Source organism: Pristiophorus japonicus, unplaced genomic scaffold, assembly GCF_044704955.1.
Source record: "Pristiophorus japonicus isolate sPriJap1 unplaced genomic scaffold, sPriJap1.hap1 HAP1_SCAFFOLD_29, whole genome shotgun sequence".
NCBI classification, from domain to species: domain Eukaryota; kingdom Metazoa; phylum Chordata; class Chondrichthyes; family Pristiophoridae; genus Pristiophorus; species Pristiophorus japonicus.
In genome coordinates this window covers 5,819,435-5,838,880 of record NW_027252668.1, presented here as the reverse complement: position 1 = coordinate 5,838,880, position 19,446 = coordinate 5,819,435, and the positions used below count along the sequence as shown (strand labels likewise).

The 19,446-nt window shown below is 47.2% G+C and overlaps 3 protein-coding genes across 3 annotated transcripts; 1 reads left to right on the top strand and 2 right to left on the bottom strand.

Moving 5' to 3' along the window:
- Nucleotides 1-1,619: 1,619 nt before the first annotated feature.
- On the top strand, nt 1,620-2,126 carry LOC139248159 (histone H1-like). The gene has a single exon (XM_070871904.1). The coding sequence runs from the start codon at nt 1,620-1,622 to the stop codon at nt 2,124-2,126; it is 507 nt and encodes a 168-aa protein (XP_070728005.1).
- A 2,286-nt stretch (nt 2,127-4,412) lies between these two features.
- LOC139248252 (histone H2A.J-like) lies at nt 4,413-4,799 on the bottom strand. The gene has a single exon (XM_070872010.1). It carries the CDS (start codon nt 4,797-4,799, stop codon nt 4,413-4,415), a length of 387 nt encoding a protein of 128 aa, XP_070728111.1.
- An 879-nt stretch (nt 4,800-5,678) lies between these two features.
- On the bottom strand, nt 5,679-6,187 carry LOC139248185 (histone H2B 1.2-like). Its single transcript, XM_070871924.1, has one exon. It carries the CDS (start codon nt 6,185-6,187, stop codon nt 5,810-5,812), a length of 378 nt encoding a protein of 125 aa, XP_070728025.1. The 3' UTR covers nt 5,679-5,809.
- Between the last annotated feature and the right edge of the window lie 13,259 nt (nt 6,188-19,446).

Sequence of the window (19,446 nt, the reverse complement as noted above, 5' to 3'; positions counted from 1 at the left end):
TTTATGGTTGGCAAACAGTGATGAGTGGGGTGCCACAGGGATCGGTGCTGGGTCCTCAACTATTTACAATCAATATTAATGACTTGGATGAAGGGGCAGAGTTTAATTTAGCCAAGTTTGCTGATGATACAAAGATGGGTGGGAAAGCAAATTGTGATGAGGACACAGTAGATATGCAAAGGGATCTCGACAGGCTAAGTGAGTGTGCAAACATTTGGCAGATAAGAGCATAAGAAATAGTAGCAGGAGTAGGCCATATGGCCCCTCGAGCCTGCTCCACCATTTAATACAATCATGGCTGATCCGATCATAGACTCAGGTCCACTTCCAGATGGAATATAATGTGGGAAAATGAGAGGTTATCCATTTTGGCAGAAATAATAGAAAAGAAAATTATAATTTAAATGGAGAAAAATTGCAACGTGCAGCAGTTCAGAGAGCCCTGGGGGTCCTTGTACATGAAACACAAAAAGTTAGTATGCAGGTACAGCAAGTAATCAGGAAGTCAAATGGAATGTTGGCCTTTATTGCAAGGGGGATAGAGTCTAAAAGCAGAGAAATCCTGCGACAACTGTACAGGGTATTGGTAAGGCCACACCTGGAGTACTGTGTACAGTTTTGGTCTCCGTATTTAAGGAAGGATATACCTACATTGGAGGCTGTTCAGAGAAGGTTCACTCGGTTGATTCCGGAGATGAGGGGGTTGACTTATGAGGATAGGTTTGAGTAGGTTGGATCTGTACACATTGGAGATCAGAAGAATGAGAGGTGATCTTATTGAAACTTATAAGATAATGAGGGGGCTTGACAAGGTGGATGCAGAGAGGATATTTCCACATGGGGCAACGAAAACTAGGTTACATAGTCTTAGAATAAGGGGCCGCCCATTTAAAATTAGGATGAGGAGGAATTTCGTCTCTCAGAGGGTTGGAAATCTATGGAATTATCTGCCCCAGACAACTGTGAAGGCTGTGCCATTGAATATATTTAAGGTGGCGATAGACAGATTTTTGAACGATAAGGGAGTAAATAGTTATGGGGAGGGGGCAGGGAAGTGGAGCTGAGTCCATGATCAGATCAGCCATGATCTTATTGAATGGCAGAGCAGGCTCGAGGAGCCAAATGGCCTACTCCTGTTCCGATTTGTTATGTTCTTATGGCCCTGAGCTGCAAGATTGCAGATAGTTCAACAGGCAAGCGAGTGATAAATGCGTGACATTGTTTCTCTCACTCTCTGACACTGTCCCGCAGTGTGGGATTAATAATGCATCTGTCTCTGGTACAATATCAGTGAGAGAGGATACTGCATCTTCTGTCTCTTCAAAGGGATCTTTCAGAATAAAACGGGACTTCACCGGTCAGTCTGGAGCTGATACTGTGCATGTGCCGGTCTTCGGGACAGAAAGAGGCCAGTCTGGGAATGTGGAGGGCCCGAGTTGAATTGGAATCGGAGAGTTAGTGAGGAGAGAGAAACACAGAGAGGCTGGAGGGGCCGGGAGCTGATAGCAGGATGTCTCCACCCCGTCCGCTCGCTGCCTTTAAGTTGCTCTGTGTCGCCGCCTCTCGTTTAATTTCTGACCCAGCTCTGACTGTCAGAGAGATTTTCCAGAGTCGCGGACATGACTGATACTGCAGCCGCCGAAACGGCTCCTCCTGCCGCCGTCGCTCAAACCAAGGCTCCCAGCAAGAAGAAGAAGGCGGCTCCCCGCTCCGGGCCAGCCGGTCCCAGGTTGGGCGACCAGATCCTCAAGGTTGTGGCTGATGGCAAGGATCGCAGGGGAACGTCCCTGGCCGCGATAAAGAAGGCTCTGGCGGCCAAAGGCGTCGATGTGGAGAAGCGCGGCTTCCAGATCAGGTCCAGTATCAAGAAGAATGTGATGAATGGTTCCCTGAAGCAGATCAAGGGCACGGGCGCCTCGGTCTCATTCAAAATCGCTAATACAGATCCCCAGGGGAAAGTGGGAAAGAAGGTGAAGAAGCCAGCAGCCAAGAAATCTCCAGCACAGAAAGCAGCAGCCAAGAAATCTCCAGCACAGAAAGCAACAGCCACGAAATCTCCAGCAAAGGAAGCAGCAGCCAAGAAAACAAGCACCAAGAAGGCGCCAACAGCAAAAAAAAGACAGTGAAAGGGCCGGCTGGGAAGCAGGCGGCGGCGAAAAAACTCAAGTGCCCCAAGAAAGTGAAGGCGGCCAAAAAGGTGGAGAACGCGAGGGTCAAGGCCACGCCCAAATCAGCAAAGGTATGGAAAGCAGCGCCCAAAAAGTAAATAAAAAGGCAACTTCTAAACATTTTAACCCAAAAGCTCTTCTCAGAGCCACCCACGACTCTCAGAAAAGGGCGGATCCCGGAATCAAATAATCCCTGTCCCGGGCTCAGATTCCAGATAGAAATCATTGAAAATGACCCCGGGATCCCGAGTGACTCGTTGGCATTGGCTGCACCCACCCCTCACCCAGTGTCCGCACCCTCCCCTCACCCCCCCCCGTGTCCGCACCCGCCCCTCCCCCAGTGCCTGCACCCACCCCTCCCCCAGTGTCTGCACTCACCCCTCCCCCAGTGTCTGCACCCACCCCTCTCCCAGTGTCTGCACTCACCCCTCCCCCAGTGTCTGCACCCACCCCTCTCCCAGTGTCTGCACCCACCCCTCCCCCAGTGTCTGCACCCACCCCTCCCCCAGTGTCTGCACCCACCCCTCTCCCAGTGTCTGCACCCACCCCTCTCCCAGTGTCTGCACCCACCCCTCTCCCAGTGTGTGCACCTTCCCCTCCCCTCCCCACCCCTCCCCCGGTGCCTACAATAAAACACAGAGAATGGGATGTCCGGCCCAGGCCTCACTGTAACTGCGGTTTGAGTCCGGCTCCAGTCTCAGTTCCTGGACATTGTCATTTCACAGATTCAGGGGGAAGAGTCTCTGTGAGACGGTGGGACTGGCGGCGATACCCCGCCTCACAACTCAAACCCCAAACACCAGATTCTCCAAATCAGCTGGAATAAGGTGTTTGTAAAGTGCTGAACCGGTCTGTGAGAGGAGATGGAATAAGGTCTGAGATTGACAGGGAACGGAGTATATAGGCGGGAATATTCCTGATTGTTAATTGTACCGGGCCCTTATTTAAAAGCTTCTGGTCCCTGGAAGTCTTGAATATGAATTCCGAGTCTGTAAGGGTTTGTGCGGAGCGCTGTGTATCGGTTGTATTGTGGAGAAAACAATTCGAAATTGGCGGTTGCAGAAAGCTGGAGGTGGAGCTGGAAGATCAGAGGCGGCGCTCTGCTCTGTCTCTCAATCTTGATTCTGTCTCCTCCCCTGCCGCGCTCTCTGTTTAATCTCTCACTCTGTCTCCTCCCCTTCCCGCCTCTCTCACTCTGCGCTTTCTCAGTCAGGTCGGGGCCGGCTCTATAAAAAAGGAGCCAGGACCAAATGGTTCCTCACTCAGCGACAGTTTGAGTGAAGAATCATCATGTCTGGACGAGGTAAAGGAGGCAAAGGACTGGGCAAAGGCGGAGCTAAGCGGCACCGTAAAGTGCTCCGTGATAACATCCAGGGCATCACCAAACCCGCCATCCGCCGCCTGGCTCGCCGTGGCGGTGTCAAGCGGATCTCGGGCCTGATCTACGAGGAGACACGTGGGGTGCTGAAGGTTTTCCTGGAAAATGTCATCAGGGACGCCGTCACCTACACCGAGCACGCCAAGCGCAAGACGGTCACTGCCATGGATGTGGTGTACGCTCTCAAACGCCAGGGCCGCACTCTCTATGGATTCGGCGGCTGAACAACTCCACCCTTTCCACCCAGCACAACACAAAGGCTCTTTTAAGAGCCACCCACCGCCTCAGAGAGAGAGCAGTGACCTGGGGATGGCAGTGTGGACAGTTTGTTGGGAAATTATTTCAGCTATTAAATTAAAGGAAAGAAACACTTGGATTTATATAGCGCCTTACACGGCCATCAGACTTCTCAAAGGCAATTAAGTACTTTTCCAGTGTAGTGGTTGTAGGAATATAGGAATTATTAAATATTCACAATATTTTAATGCGATGAGGAACTCCTGGTGTACCGGTCACAATGAGCGGGCGGGGGGGATACACAGTCTCTTTTACCCAGACATGACAGTCTCCGTCTGTTTTGTATTTCTCGGAAGCCAGTCGCCCTCTATTAAATCACTGATCCGAATATCGGCTAACAGCAAACATGCGGCACTGTTTGAAAATCCACACTTCTAGTTGGTTAAGCTTATAACTAAGAACGTCTGAGGCTCATTTTTGATAAGAAAACTTCCAGCTTAATTATAGTGAAGTATGTTAAATTAAATCTGGGACAGTTGTTATCCACAGAACAGAAAGCAGCCCTTTCACAGATACTGTGGGTGGCTCTGAAAAGAGCCTTTGGGTTATTAGATTAAATCATGTCCGCTTTACTTGCTCTTGGCCGCACTGGCGGTTTTCTTGGGCAGCAGCACAGCCTGGATATTAGGCAGCACCCCGCCCTGAGCGATGGTCACCTTTCCCAGCAGTTTGTTGAGCTCCTCGTCGTTGCGGATGGCCAGCTGCAGGTGTCTGGGGATGATGCGGGTCTTCTTGTTGTCGCGGGCCGCGTTGCCGGCCAGCTCCAGGATTTCAGCGGTCAGATACTCGAGCACAGCAGCCATGTAGACCGGGGCTCCGGCACCCACACGCTCAGCGTAGTTCCCCTTTCGCAGGAGCCTGTGAACACGGCCCACAGGGAACTGCAGTCCGGCCCGCGAGGAGCGAGACTTGGCCTTGGCCCGAACTTTACCACCAGTTTTTCCTCTCCCAGACATTTCCACAATCCACACGTTCAGAGAAAGAATAAGAAACTCCTCCCACATCTGCCTTTCTTATACCTTCTGTAGGAATGCAGGGAGCGAATTTGTGATTGGTCGCTCGGTGATGAATTTCATTGGTCTTTTCAGGTGACCAATCACAGTCTGTTTAGCCCACCAATGAAAGTAGGGCGGAAATTACTGTCTCCAACAGTCAGAATAACGATTTTTAATTCAAAAACCCCGCCAAGAAATTTAAAAATAGCGGATTATGTTAATATAAATTCACCATTAGTCAAAGATTTCCCAACACGTTTTAATTAATTTTGTCTTTTACATATTCCCCTTGCAAGTTCCAGGCTGTTACAATCAGGATTAAATTCGGGTAGTATTTCAAACTGTCTAATGGGCGGGAATCAATCCCCACCGATTCTGTAACGGGACACATTCCAACTCAATCTTTGTAAAAGTTGGGTTTCACAGATTATCGATCGATCCCCTGCAAAGGCGGGAGTGAGCCCAGAACTGGGAGTTCTTCTGTGAAAAGAGAAGAGGGACAGAGTATTCAAACTGCCCCGGTTCTGATCTCTGTAAGAACTCCCATTCTGGGTTGTTACACTGCGGGGAGTGTCGGCTTAATAAACGGACTGACCCGCAACAGGAATTGAAAAATAAACTTGAAAAGGGCTTGCGAGAGAGAATGTGTGAATGAAATCGGAGTCTCAGCCCCAAAACAAGCTCTTAATTCGGCAGGTGGTGTAAATGAACGGGTCTGAGAGCAAAGGGCGACCAGGGACTGTGTTTATAGTTGGCGGAAAATTCCAGCGACGCTAAGGTGGAACCGGACAGTGAAACAGATATCTGAGAATTCAAAATTAAATCTACAGCTGGAAGTGTAAAAGTTCTCAAATATACTTGTTCAGGAAATAATTACAGGAAACAGAGTGCAGCTCTTTCAGAGAGGTTGTGGGTGGCTCTTAAAAGAGCCGTTGTGTTTGGGGTTTGATCTCTCAGGACAGCGGGCAGTCTCACTTGGAGCTGGTGTACTTGGTCACCGCCTTTGTCCCTTCCGACACGGCGTGCTTGGCCAGCTCCCCGGGCAGCAGCAGGCGTACGGCGGTCTGGATCTCCCGGGAACTGATGGTGCGGCGCTTGTTGTAATGGGCCAGGCGGGAAGCCTCACCCGCGATGCGCTCGAAAATATCGCTCACAAACGAGTTCATGATGCCCATGGCCTTAGAGGAGATGCCGGTGTCGGGGTGAACCTGCTTCATCACTTTGTAGATGTAGATGGCGTAACTCTCCTTCCTCGACCTTCTGCGCCTCTTGCCGCTCTTCGCTGAGGTTTTCTTGATTACTTTCTTGGCGCCTTTCTTGGCGGGACCTGTTTTCTTTTCGTCAGCCATCGTCTCGTTCAGTCAGGCGCAGATTTGGGGAAACTCTGCTCCGAGCCCGCATTATATCGGCAGCCCCACACTCCGCCCACAGCCCTATGCTAATGAGGGATGGGCGAAGGCAATGGTTGTGATTGGCTTGTCAATATCCATTGTTCTGTATCTCTCTGATTGGATGTTTAAAGAGACCAATCAGATTTGTTGGTCGTCAAAATCTCAAATTCTTGAATGAGGTCATCTGTTACAAACCCTCCTGATTTGTATCTGTTTTTTTGTGTGTTTCTGTTCAGTTATCAGGCAAAAATCTTATGAGGAAAGTTCATAAATCTTTTAGTATATATTCAATAATCTGAACAGCAAACTCGCTGCTCTGTTTATCGATCTGGATTTTTACATGTTCAACAGACATTGACCGGTTTATAACCGAGATTGACTGAGGGTGACTTCTGGTCAGGAATCTCCCAGTTTATCAACCGTAGGGATTTAATATCAAGTAGAGAAATAGTGACCTGGATTTATATTGCGCCTTTCATGACCATCAGACTTCCGAACGTGCTTCGCAGCCAATGAAGTGCTTTTTGAAGTGTAGACACTGTAGTAATGTAGGAACGGCGGCAGACATTTCGCGCACAGCAAGCTCCCACAAACAGCAATGTGATAATGATCAGATAATCCATTGTGTTGTGTTGATCGAGGGATAAGTATTGGCCGGGACACCTGCTCTTCTTCAACATAGTGGCCGTGGGATCTATTACATCCACCTGAGAGAGCGACGGACCTCGGTTTAACGTCTCTTCCAATAGATGGCGCCTCCGACAGTGCAGCACTCCCTCATCACTGCACTAATATGTCAGCCTAGATTTTTGTGCTCAAGTCCCTGGAGTGGGATTTGAACCCACAACCTTCTGACTCAGAAGCGAGGGTGCTACCAACTGAAGCACAGCTGATAAGATTGTGATGAATAGATCAGTTTCTTCAGACAGTAACCAGCCCTTTCACAGACAGAGTGCGTGGCTCTGAAAAGAACCAACGTGGTATTAGTTTAAATCTTGTCCACTTTACTTGCTCTTGCTGGGCCCAGCATTGGATTTCTTTGTCAGGGTAACCGCGTGGATTTTTGGCTGTTCAACCATGATCCTATTGAATTGTGGAGCAGGTTCGAGGGGCCTTATGGCCTTCTCCCATTTCTTACAGCTGAATTTGATTACACCATTGTGTTAAGTGATTAAATATTTATTTAGACTTGCAGGTCAAGGAATTTCTCAAACGTAAGGGATATTTACTTGACACAGCTCGACAAAGGCGCACCTAAGTTTGATAAACATATTTGGAAATATGATTTACGTGAGTGTTGTTTTTTCTTCAGTTTCTGCTCGGCGAATTTGGGTTTCATTATACACCTGTCAGCTTCGAGTATGTGAGTGTGATTTTCACATTGTCTCACTGTCTCTGGGATGTGTGTGTGGGTTTTATTCTGTATCTGGTCAGTTTCTGTCATGCAAATGCATGTTTTACTCTCTACTTGTCAGTTTCTGTTATGTGAGTGTGTTTTACTCTGTCCCTGACAGTCACTGATATGTGAGTGTGGGTTTTATTGTGTATTGTTCAGACTTTGAGATGTGAGTGTGAATTTTACTTTATATGAATGAAACAACTGACTTTATTTAAAAGAGAAAGACTAGTAAATGTTATTGAGTGGAATCTGAGTGTCCTTGTACATGAATCACAGAAAGTTAACATGCAGTTACAGCAAACAATTAGGAAGATAAATGGTATGTTAGCCCTGAATGTAAATGGGTTGGAGTGTAAGAGTAAGGTAGCGTTGGTACAATGAAAAAGAACTGAGATTGGGAGAAATTTGTTCACTCAGAGGGTTGTGAATCACTGGAGCTGGGATTTTAACCTGCATCTGTCAGTTTCCTGTATGTGAATCGTGGTGTTTTCTGGGGTTTTTTGTCAGTAATTTGTGGAGATTTACTTGGAGCGAGTGTGCTTGGCCAACTCTCCGAGTAGTACCAGACTCATGGCCGTCGAGATGTGTGGACACAATCTGTACACTCCTAACTGTTAGAGGTTGCTGCCATCTCCTGGCTGAAAGCGAGTGCTGCAACAAGTGACAATCATTCAGCAGAACCCATTTTAAATTCCACAGATCGCTCAGAACCATGTTTATGTTCAGCTTAAACTATTGCAAAGTATTTTATTGGTCCGGCTGAAAACTCCAAACAACCATTAAAAGCAGGTGGAGGCGCTCACCCGATTCTAGTGTGAACAGTGGGTTAATCACTGAGTGTGGGATAGACATTACTGGGCAATCCATTTCAACCAAACGTGTCTTTGCAGAGACGTCCACAGTGCTGGGGTTAATCATTGAGTGCGGGACAGACACTGCCTCTGTCACTCTGCGTGCTAATGTGGGATTCACTGGTCAGTGTAGGATAGATACTGTATCTGTCACTGTCTGGTACAGTGTGTCAGTGTGTGATTGACTGGGAATATAGTAAAGACACTGTAGCTGTCACTATCTGGTACAGTGTGTCAGTGTGGGATTGACTGGGAGTATAGTAAAGACACTGTATCCGTCACTTTCTGGTACAGTGTGTCAGTGTGGGATTGACAGGGGAGTATAGTAAAGACACTGTATCTGTCACTCTCTGGTAGTGTGTCAGTGTGGGATTGACAGGCACGTGTAAAAACAGAAAGCAATGCTTTCCCGCTTGATGCGTGTGATGGTGGTAGAGTGGTGAGCACAGCTGCCTTCCAAGCTAGTTGATCTGGGTTCAATTCACGGTCGTAGGATCCAGTCAAATTTTAATCCACTTTCTGTTTGGGATATATAAGTGAGTGTTTTAATCAATACCTGTGAATTTCTCGTTTGTGAATGTGGATTCTAATCTTTACACACATTCTCTGATTATTGTGAGGGGTTTCTATGTACTGTATTGGAACCGGGTTTGTGATTATAGACTTTATTCTGAATCAGCCCACCTCTGGTATGTGATTATGACTTATGTTTATTATGATATACAAGTATAAAAGCAAAATACTGTAGATGCTGGAATCGGAAATAAAAACAGAAAATGCTGGAAATTTCCGCGGTTCAGGCAGCATCTGTGGAGAGAGTGAGCGAGAGAGAGAGAGAGAGAGAGAGTTAATGTTTCAGTTCGATGACAAAGGCTCATCAACCTGAAACATTAACTCTGTTCCTCTCTCCACTGATGCTGCCTGACCCGCTGAGATTTACAGCATTTTCTTTATGACATACCAGCATTCATTTTCCTTTCTGCCTGTCAATTATTGATACGGAATAGAGGGGACTACTCTATATCTATCATTTTCAGCTTTGCGATGGTGGGTTTTAGTCTGTTTCTCTCAGTCCCTGGTACGTGAGCGTCGCTCTGTATCTATCGGTCCCTGGTATGTGCGTGTGGACTTTACTCTGTATCTGGCAGTGTCTGTTATGGGAGTCTGGATTTTATTCTGTACTTGTCATCTTCTGATTTATTGGTCTGGGTTTTATCCTATAACTGCCAGTTTCTACCCAATTCAGAGATGGTTTTCCTTTGAATCGGTCAGTCTCTGGTATGGGAGTATGTATGTATCTGTGTGCAAGTCAGTCTCTGGTATGGGAGTATGTATCTATCTGTGCTATCCGTGTCTAGTATGGGAGTATGTAACTATCTCTGTGCCTGTCAGTCTCTGGTAGGAGTATTTATCTATCTCTGTGCCTGTCAGTGTCCGGTATGGGCGTAATATCTATCTGTGTACCTGTCAGTCTCTGCTTTGGGAGTATGTATCCATCTCTGTGCCTGCCATTCTCTGGTATGGGAGTATGTATCTATCTCTGTCCCTTTCAGTCGCTGGTGTGTGAGTATGTATCTATCTCTGTCCCTGTCAGTATCAGGTACAGGAGTATGTATCTTTCTCTGTGCCAGTTAGTGTCTGCTAAGGGTGTTTCCAGTTTCCATCTGTGTGCCGGTCAATATCTGGTATGGGAGTACGTATCTATCTCTGTACCTATGTGGGACTATGCATCTTTCTGTCCCTGTCAGTGTCTGCTATGAGAGTATGTATCGATCCGTGCAGTCCATGTCTGTTATGGGAGTCATCATCGTCATAGGCAGTCCCTCGAGTCGAGGATGACTTGCTTCCATGCCAAAAAGTTCACAGGTGTTTCAATGAAGGACCTAATATTCCAGGTCCCGAACTACATGTTAAAGCGTCGATTTTTTTTTAACGTGTGGTGGCAGTTGCACACCAGCCACCACACGGACTTGACAGAGCTAGGTCTTGGTCCAGTGGCAAGGGTTATCCAAGACGACTGGAAACCAGCTCTGCGGCACTGACCTAGTGCGCACACATATCGCAGTGTGGGCTGGCCCATGCTGCCCCTGGGCCCTCGCCTCTCCTTGGCCCTGATCTACCCATCTGGTACTCCCATCTGTATCTATTTGTGTACCTGTCAGTCTCTGGTATGGGAGTATGTATCCATTTCTGCCTGTCCCGGTCAGTGTCAAGTACGGGAGTATGTATCGATCCATGCTGTCCGTGTTTGGTATGGGAGTATGTATCTATCTCTGTCCCTGTCCGTCTCTGGTATGTGAGTATGTATCTATCACTGTGCCTGTCAGTCTCTGGTATGGGAGTATGTATCTATCTCTGTCCCTGTCCGTCTCTGGTATGTGAGTATGTATCTATCGCTGTCCCTGTCAGTCTCTGGTATAGGAGTCTGTATCTATCTGTGTGCCTGTCAGTCTCTGGTATGGGAGTAAGTATCTGTCTCTGTTCTGTCACCCTCTGGTATGGGACTATGTATCTATCTCTGTCACTCTCTGGTATGGAGTATGTATCCAACTCTGTGCCTATCAGTGTTTGGAATGGAAGTATATATCTATCTCTGTGCCTGTCGGTCTCTGATATGGGAGTAAGTATCTATCTGTGTGCCTGTCAGTCTCATGTGAGGGAGTATGTATCTATATCTGTGCCAGTCAGTGTCTGGCATGGAAGTATGTATCTATCTCTGTGCCTGTCAGTCTCTGGTATGGAAGTATGCATCTATCTCTGTGCCTGTCAGTCTCTGGTATGGGAATATGTACCTATCTGCTATCTGTGTCCTTGTCAGTCTCTAGTATGGGAGTATGTATCTAGCTCTGTGCCTGTCAGTCTCTGGTATGGGAGTATGTATCTATCTCTGTGCTGTCAGTCTCGGGTATGGGAGTATGTCTCTTGCTCTGTGCCTATCGGTCTCTGGTATGGGAGTATGTACTATCTGGGCTGTCAGTTTCTGGTATGGGAGTATGTATGCCCTTCTGTGCCTGTCAGTCTCTGATATGGGAGTATGTATCTATCAATGTGCTGTCAATCTCTGGTATGGGAATATGTATCTATCTCTGTGCAAGTCTGTGTGAGGTATGGAAGTATGTACCGTATATACTCGCGTATCCTACGATCTCGCGTATCATGCGACCCCTAAATTTTCGTCCCCAAAACATGATTTTATCATATATCTCATGTATCATGCGAGTCACTTTTTTGAGATACCAGATGCCACTAGGCTAGGCTTTCAAACAAGTTTAACAAGTACCCAACACGTAACAAATACCCTAACACATAACAACGATCGAATACAGACCTTAACAACCGAATCATGAAACATCGAGTGGATTTTGCTGTGAAAGCTGTTCGCGAATCGAACACCGATATAGCAATCATTCCAGCTGGCTTGACTAGCGTCGTTCAGCCACAGCCTCTACTGTGTTTGCGGGTAAAAGAAGCATGGGCTGAGATAGATGGAGCCTCTAATAATGCAGCAAACTTCAGAGGGAGTTGTGGGTGGCGATCTCTAGACCACAGCAAAGATACAGTACAAGCGACAATAGAGGTATCTAATTCTGCGCCTGTCAGTCTCTGGTCTGGGAGTATGTATCTACCTCTGTGCCTGTCAGTTTTTGGTATGTGAGTATGTACCTATCTGTGTGCCTGTCAGTGTCTGGTATGGGAGTATGTATCTAGCTGTGCAGTCAGTCTCTGGTATGGGATACCTATCTCTGTGTCTGGCATGGGAGTATGTATCTATCGCTGTCCCAGTCAGCGTCTGGTATGGGAGTATGTGTTTATCTCTGTCCTCGGCAGTCCCTGGTATGGGAGTATGTATCTATTTCTGTACCTGTCATTCTCTGGTCTGGGAGCATGTACCTATCTGTTTGCCAGTCAGTGTCAGGTATGGGAGTATGTATCTATCTCTGCCCTCGTCAGTCTCCCGTATGGAAGTATGTATCTATCTGTGTGCCTTCATTCTCTGGTATGGGATTATGTATCTATCTGTGTGCCTGTCAGTGGCTGGTATGGAAGTATATATCAATCTCTGTGCCCGTCAGTCTCTGGTATGGGATTATGTATCTATCTGTGTGCATGTCAGTCTCTGGTATGGGAGTATGTATCTATCTGTGTGCTGTCAGTCTCTGGTATGGAAACATGAATCTCTCTCTTTGCCTGTCATTCTCTGGTACGGGAGTATGAATCTATCTCTTTGCCCGTCAGTCTCTGGTATCGGAGTATGTATCTACCTGAGTGCAAGTCAGTCTCTCATCTGGGAGTATGTATCTATCTCTGTGCTGTCAGTCTCTGGTATGGGAGTCGGCGGCAGTCGGGAGCAGCGTCGAGGAGGTGCGTGGAGAGGCCTATAAAAGGCACAGCAGGGAGTCCGGGGCCCAGCGTCGGCGGCAGTCAGGAGCAGCGTCGAGGAGGTGCATGGAGAGGCCTATAAAAGGCACAGCAGGGAGTCCGGGGCCCAGCGTCGGCGGCAGTCGGGAGCAGCGTCGAGAAGGTGCGTGGAGAGGCCTATAAAAGGCACAGCAGGGAGTCCGGGGCCCAGCGTCGGCGGCAGTCGGGAGCAGCGTCGAGAAGGTGCGTGGAGAGGCCTATAAAAGGCGTGACTTGCGCAGCTACAGGGAGAAGGCAAAAAAGAAGTAGAAAGAAATCAAAAGGTGACGTCACAGCCAAGAGGGTAAGTGATTGGCTGGTGATTAATGAGTAGTTTTTCTTTTTTCTCTTCTATATCAGTGAGTAACTTTTAACATTGTTGTTGCCAATTTAAGTGTATCTAAGGGTTAAGTCATGGCAGGAGAGCTCGGTCGGGTGTTATGCTCCTCCTGTACCATGTGGGAACTCAGGGACGACACCAGTGTCCCTGACGACTATATCTGCAGGAAGTGTATCCACCTCAAGCTCCCGACGGTCCGCGTTGCGGAGTTGGAGCTGAGGGTGGATTCACTCTGGAGCATCCACGATGCTGAGAATGACGTGAGTATCACGTGTAGCGAGTTGGTCGTACCGCAGGGAAATGGTCCACAGCCAGATAGGGAATGGAAGACCAACAGGAAGAGCAGTGCAAGGAAGGTAGTGCAGGAGTCCCATGTGGTCATCCCCCTGCAAAACAGATACACTGCTTTGGGTACTGTTGAGGGGGATGACTCATCAGGGGAGGGCAGCAGCAGCCAAGTTCATGGCACCATGGCTGGCTCTGCTGCACAGGAGGGCAGGAAAAAGAGTGGGAGAGCAATAGTGATTGGGGATTCAATGGTGAGGGGAATAGATAGGCGTTTCTGCGGCCGCAACTGAGACTCCAGGATGGTATGTTGCCTCCCTGGTGCAAGGGTCAAGGATGTCTCGGAGCGGGTGCAGGACATTCTAAAAAGGGAGGGAGAACAGCCAGTTGTCGTGGTGCACATTGGTACCAACGACATAGGTTAAAAAAAGGGATGAGGTCCTACGAAACGAATTTAAGGAGCTAGGAGCTAAATTAAAAAGCAGGACCTCAAAAGTAGTAATCTCGGGATTGCTACCAGTGCCACATGATAGTCAGAGTAGGAATCGCAGGATAGCGCAGATGAATACGTGGCTTGAGCAGTGGTGCAGCAGGGAGGGATTCAAATTCCTGGGGCATTGGAACCGGTTCTGGGGGAGGTGGGACCAGTACAAACCGGACGGTCTGCACCTGGGCAGGACCGGAACCAATGTCCTCGGGGGAGTGTTTGCTAGTGCTGTTGGGGAGGAGTTAAACTAATATGGCAGGGGGATGGGAACCAATGCAGGGAGACAGAGGGAAACAAAAAGGAGGCAAAAGCAAAAGACAGAAAGGAGATGAGGAAAAGTGGAGGGCAGAGAAACCCAAGGCAAAGAACAAAGAGGGCCACTGTACAGCAAAATTCTAAAAGGACAAAGGGTGTTAAAAAAACAAGCCTGAAGGCTTTGTGTCTTAATGCAAGGAGTATCCGCAATAAGGTGGATGAATTAACTGTGCAAATAGATGTTAACAAATATGATGTGATTGGGATTACGGAGACGTGGCTCCAGGATGATCAGGGCTGGGAACTCAACATCCAGGGGTATTCAACATTCAGGAAAGATAGAATAAAAGGAAAAGGAGGTGGGGTAGCATTGCTGGTGAAGGAGCAAATTAAGGCAATAGTTCGGAAGGACATTAGCTTGGATGATGTGGAATCTATATGGGTAGAGCTGCAGAATACCAAAGGGCAAAAAACGTTAGTGGGAGTTGTGTACAGACCTCCAAACAGTAGTAGTGATGTTGGGGAGGGCATCAAAAATGAAATTAGGGGTGCGTGCAATAAAGGTGCAGCAGTTATAATGGGTGACTTTAATATGCACATAGATTGGGTTAACCAAACTGGAAGCAATACGGTGAAGGAGGATTTCCTGGAGTGCATAAGGGATGGTTTTCTAGACCAATATGTCGAGGAACCAACATGGGGGGAGGCCATCTTAGACTGGGTGTTGTGTAATGAGAGAGGATTAATTAGCAATCTCGTTGTGCGAGGCCCCTTGGGGAAGAGTGACCATAATATGGTGGAATTCTGCATTAGGATGGAGAATGAAACAGTTAATTCAGAGACCATGGTCCAGAACTTAAAGAAGGGCAACTATGAAGGTATGAGGCGTGAATTGGCTAGGATAGATTGGCGAATGATACTTAAGGGGTTGACTGTGGATGGGCAATGGCAGACATTTAGAGACCGCATGGATGAACTACAACAATTGTACATTCCTGTCTGGCGTAAAAATAAAAAAGGGAAGGTGGCTCAACGGTGGCTATCAAGGGAAATCAGGGATAGCATTAAAGCCAAGGAAGTGGCATACAAATTGGCCAGAAATAGCAGCGAACCCGGGGACTGGGAGAAATTTAGAACTCAGCAGAGGAGGACAAAGGGTTTGATTAGGGCAGGGAAAATGGAGTACAAGAAGAAGCTTGCAGGGAACATTAAGACGGATTGCAAAAGTTTCTATAGATATGTAAAGAGAAAAAGGTTAGTAAAGACAAACGTAGGTCCCCTGCAGTCAGAATCAGGGGAAGTCATAACGGGGAACAAAGAAATGGCGGACCAATTGAACAATTACTTTGGTTCGGTATTCACTGAGGAGGACACAAACAACCTTCCGGATATAAAAGGGGTCGGAGGGTCTAGTAAGGAGGAGGAGCTGAGGGAAATCCTTATTAGTCGGGAAACTGTGTTGGGGAAATTGATGGGATTGAAGGCCGATAAATCCCCAGGGCCTGATGGACTGCATCCCAGAGTACTTAAGGAGGTGGCCTTGGAAATAGTGGATGCATTGACAGTCATTTTCCAACATTCCATTGACTCTGGATCAGTTCCTATGGAGTGGAGGGTAGCCAATGTAACCCCACTTTTTAAAAAAGGAGGGAGAGAGAAAACAGGGAATTATAGACCGGTCAGCCTGACATCGGTAGTGGGTAAAATGATGGAATCAATTATTAAGGATGTCATAGCAGTGCATTTGGAAAGAGGTGACATGATAGGTCCAAGTCAGCATGGATTTGTGAAAGGGCTTGACAAATCTTCTGGAATTTTTTGAGGATGTTTCCAGTAGAGTGGACAAGGGAGAACCAGTTGATGTGGTATATTTGGACTTTCAGAAGGCTTTCGACAAGGTCCCACACAAGAGATTAATGTGCAAAGTTAAAGCACATGGGATTGGGGGTAGTGTGCTGACATGGATTGAGAACTGGTTGTCAGACAGGAAGCAAAGAGTAGGAGTAAATGGGGACTTTTCAGAATGGCAGGCAGTGACTAGTGGGGTACCGCAAGGTTCTGTGCTGGGGCCCCAGCTGTTTATACTGCACATTAATGATTTAGACGAGGGGATTAAATGTAGTATCTCCAAATTTGCGGATGACACTAAGTTGGGTGGCAGTGTGAGCTGCGAGGAGGATGCTATGAGGCTGCAGAGCGACTTGGATAGGTTAGGTGAGTGGGCAAATGCATGGCAGATGAAGTATAATGTGGATAAATGTGAGGTTATCCACTTTGGTGGTAAAAACAGAGAGACAGACTATTATCTGAATGGTGACAGATTAGGAAAAGGGGAGGTGCAAAGAGACCTGGGTGTCATGGTACATCAGTCATTGAAGGTTGGCATGCAGGTACAGCAGGCGGTTAAGAAAGCAAATGGCATGTTGGCCTTCATAGCGAGGGGATTTGAGTACAGGGGCAGGGAGGTGTTGCTACAATTGTACAGGGCCTTGGTGAGGCCACACCTGGAGTATTGTGTACAGTTTTGGTCTCCTAACCTGAGGAAGAACATTCTTGCTATTGAGGGAGTGCAGCGAAGGTTCACCAGACTGATTCCCGGGATGGCGGGACTGACCTATCAAGAAAGACTGGATCAACTGGGCTTGTATTCACTGGAGTTCAGAAGAATGAGAGGGGACCTCATAGAAACGTTTAAAATTCTGATGGGGTTGGACAGATTTGATGCAGAAAGAATGTTCCCAATGTTGGGGAAGTCCAGAACCAGGGGACACAGTCTAAGGATAAGGGGGAAGCCATTTTGGACCGAGATGAGGAGGAATGTCTTCACCCAGAGAGTGGTGAACCTGTGGAATTCTCTACCACAGAAAGTTGTTGAGGCCAATTCACTAAATATATTCAAAAAGGAGTTAGATGAAGTCCTTCCTACTAGGGGAATCAAGGAGTATGGTGAGAAAGCAGGAATGGGGTACTGAAGTTGCATGTTCAGCCATGAACTCATTGAATGGCGGTGCAGGCTAGAAGGGCCGAATGGCCTACTCCTGCACCTATTTTCTATGTTTCTATCTCTGTGCCTGTCAGTCTCTAGTATGGGAGTATGTATCTATGTGTGCTGTCCGTGTCTCGTATGTGAGTTTGCATCTATCGCTGTGCTGTCTGTTTCTGGTATTGGAGTATGTATATATTTCTGTGCCCGTCAGTCTCTGCTTTGGGAGTATGTATCTATCGCTGTGCCAGTCAGTGTCTGGTATGGGAGGATGTATCTATCTCTGTTCCTGTCAGTCTCTGGTATGGAATTATATATCTATCTCTGTGCCCATCAGTGTCTGCTATGGGATTATGTATCAATCTGTGCTGGCGCTGTCTGGTATGGGTGTATGTATCTATTTCTTTGCCTGTCATTCTCTGGTATGAGAGTATGTATCTATCTGTGTGCTGTCAGTCTCTGGAATGGGAGTATGTATCTATCCGTGTGCCTGTCAGTGTCTGGTATGGGAGTATGTATTGATCTGTGTGCTGTCAGTCTCTGGTATGGGAGTATGTATCTAACTTTGTGCAAGTTAGTCTCTGGGCTGGGAGTATGTGTCTATCTCTGTGCCTGTCAGTCTCTGTTATGGGAGTATGTGTCTATCTCTGTGCCTGTCAGTATCTGGTGTGGAAGTATATATATCTATATCTGTCCCTGTCATTGTCTGGTATGGGACTACCTATCTATCTCTGTGCTGTCTATCTCTGGTATGGGAGTATGTTTCTATCTCTGTGCTGTCTGTCTCTGGTATGGGAGTATGTTTCTATCTCTGTGCTGTCTGTCTCTGGTATGGGAGTATGTATATATCTGTGTGCTGTCAGTCTCTGGTATGGGAGTATGTATATATCTGTGTGCTGTCAGTCTCTGGTATGGGAGTATGTATATATCTGTGTGCTGTCAGTGTCTGGTATGGGAGTATGTATATATCTGTGTGCTGTCAGTCTCTGGTATGCGAGTATGTATATATCTGTGTGCTGTCAGTGTCTGGTATGGGAGTATCGATCTCTGTGCCTGTCAGTCTGGTATGGGAGTATGTATCTATCTGTGTGCTGTCAGTCTCTGGAATGGGAGTATGTATCTATCCGTGTGCCTGTCAGTGTCTGGTATGGGAGTATGTATCGATCTGTGCGCTGTCAGTGTCTGGTATGGGAGTATGTATTGATCTGTGTGCTGTCAGTCTCTGGTATGGGAGTATGTATCTAACTTTGTGCAAGTTAGTCTCTGGGCTGGGAGTATGTGTCTATCTCTGTGCCTGTCAGTCTCTGTTATGGGAGTATGTGTCTATCTCTGTGCCTGTCAGTATCTGGTGTGGAAGTATATATCTATATCTGTCCCTGTCATTGTCTGGTATGGGACTACCTATCTATCTCTGTGTTGTCTATCTCTGGTATGGGAGTATGTTTCTATCTCTATGCTGTCTGTCTCTGGTATGGGAGTATGTTTCTATCTCTGTGCTGTCTGTCTCTGGTAATGGAGTATGTATATATCTGTGTGCTGTCAGTCTCTGGTATGGGAGTATGTATATATCTGTGTGCTGTCAGTCTCTGGTATGCGAGTATGTATATATCTGTGTGCTGTCAGTGTCTGGTATGGGAGTATCGATCTCTGTGCCTGTAAGTCTGGTATGGGAGTATGTATCTATCTCTGTGCCTGTTCGTCATGTATGCGAATGTCTATCTATCTCTGTGCTGTCAGCGTCTGGTATGGGTGTAGGTATCTATCTCTGTGCTGTCAGTCTTCAGAATGGCAGTGTGCATCTATCTCTGTGGCTGTCAGTGTTGGTATGGGAGTATGTATCTTTTTGTGCCTGTCAGTCTCTAGTATGGGAGTCTGTATCTATCTGTGTGCTGTCCGTGTCTCGTATGTGAGTTTGTATCTATCGCTGTGCTGTCTGTTTCTGGTATTGGAGTATGTATATATTTCTGTGCCTGTCAGTCTCTGCTTTGGGAGTATGTATCTATCGCTGTGCCAGTCAGTGTCTGGTATGGGAGGATGTATCTATCTGTGCTGTCAGTGTCAAGTACGGGAGTATGTATCTATCTCTGTTCCTGTCAGTCTCTGGTATGGAATTATATATCTATCTCTGTGCTCATCAGTGTCTGCTATGGGATTATGTATCAATCTGTGCTGGCGCTGTCTGGTATGGGTGTATGTATCTATTTCTTTGCCTGTCATTC

Excerpts from the sequence above, each read along its gene's own strand:
- LOC139248185 (XM_070871924.1), bottom strand. The coding sequence starts at position 6,187 with ATGGCTGACGAAAAGAAAACAGGTCCCGCCAAGAAAGGCGCCAAGAAA.
- LOC139248159 (XM_070871904.1), top strand. The coding sequence starts at position 1,620 with ATGACTGATACTGCAGCCGCCGAAACGGCTCCTCCTGCCGCCGTCGCT.
- LOC139248252 (XM_070872010.1), bottom strand. The coding sequence starts at position 4,799 with ATGTCTGGGAGAGGAAAAACTGGTGGTAAAGTTCGGGCCAAGGCCAAG.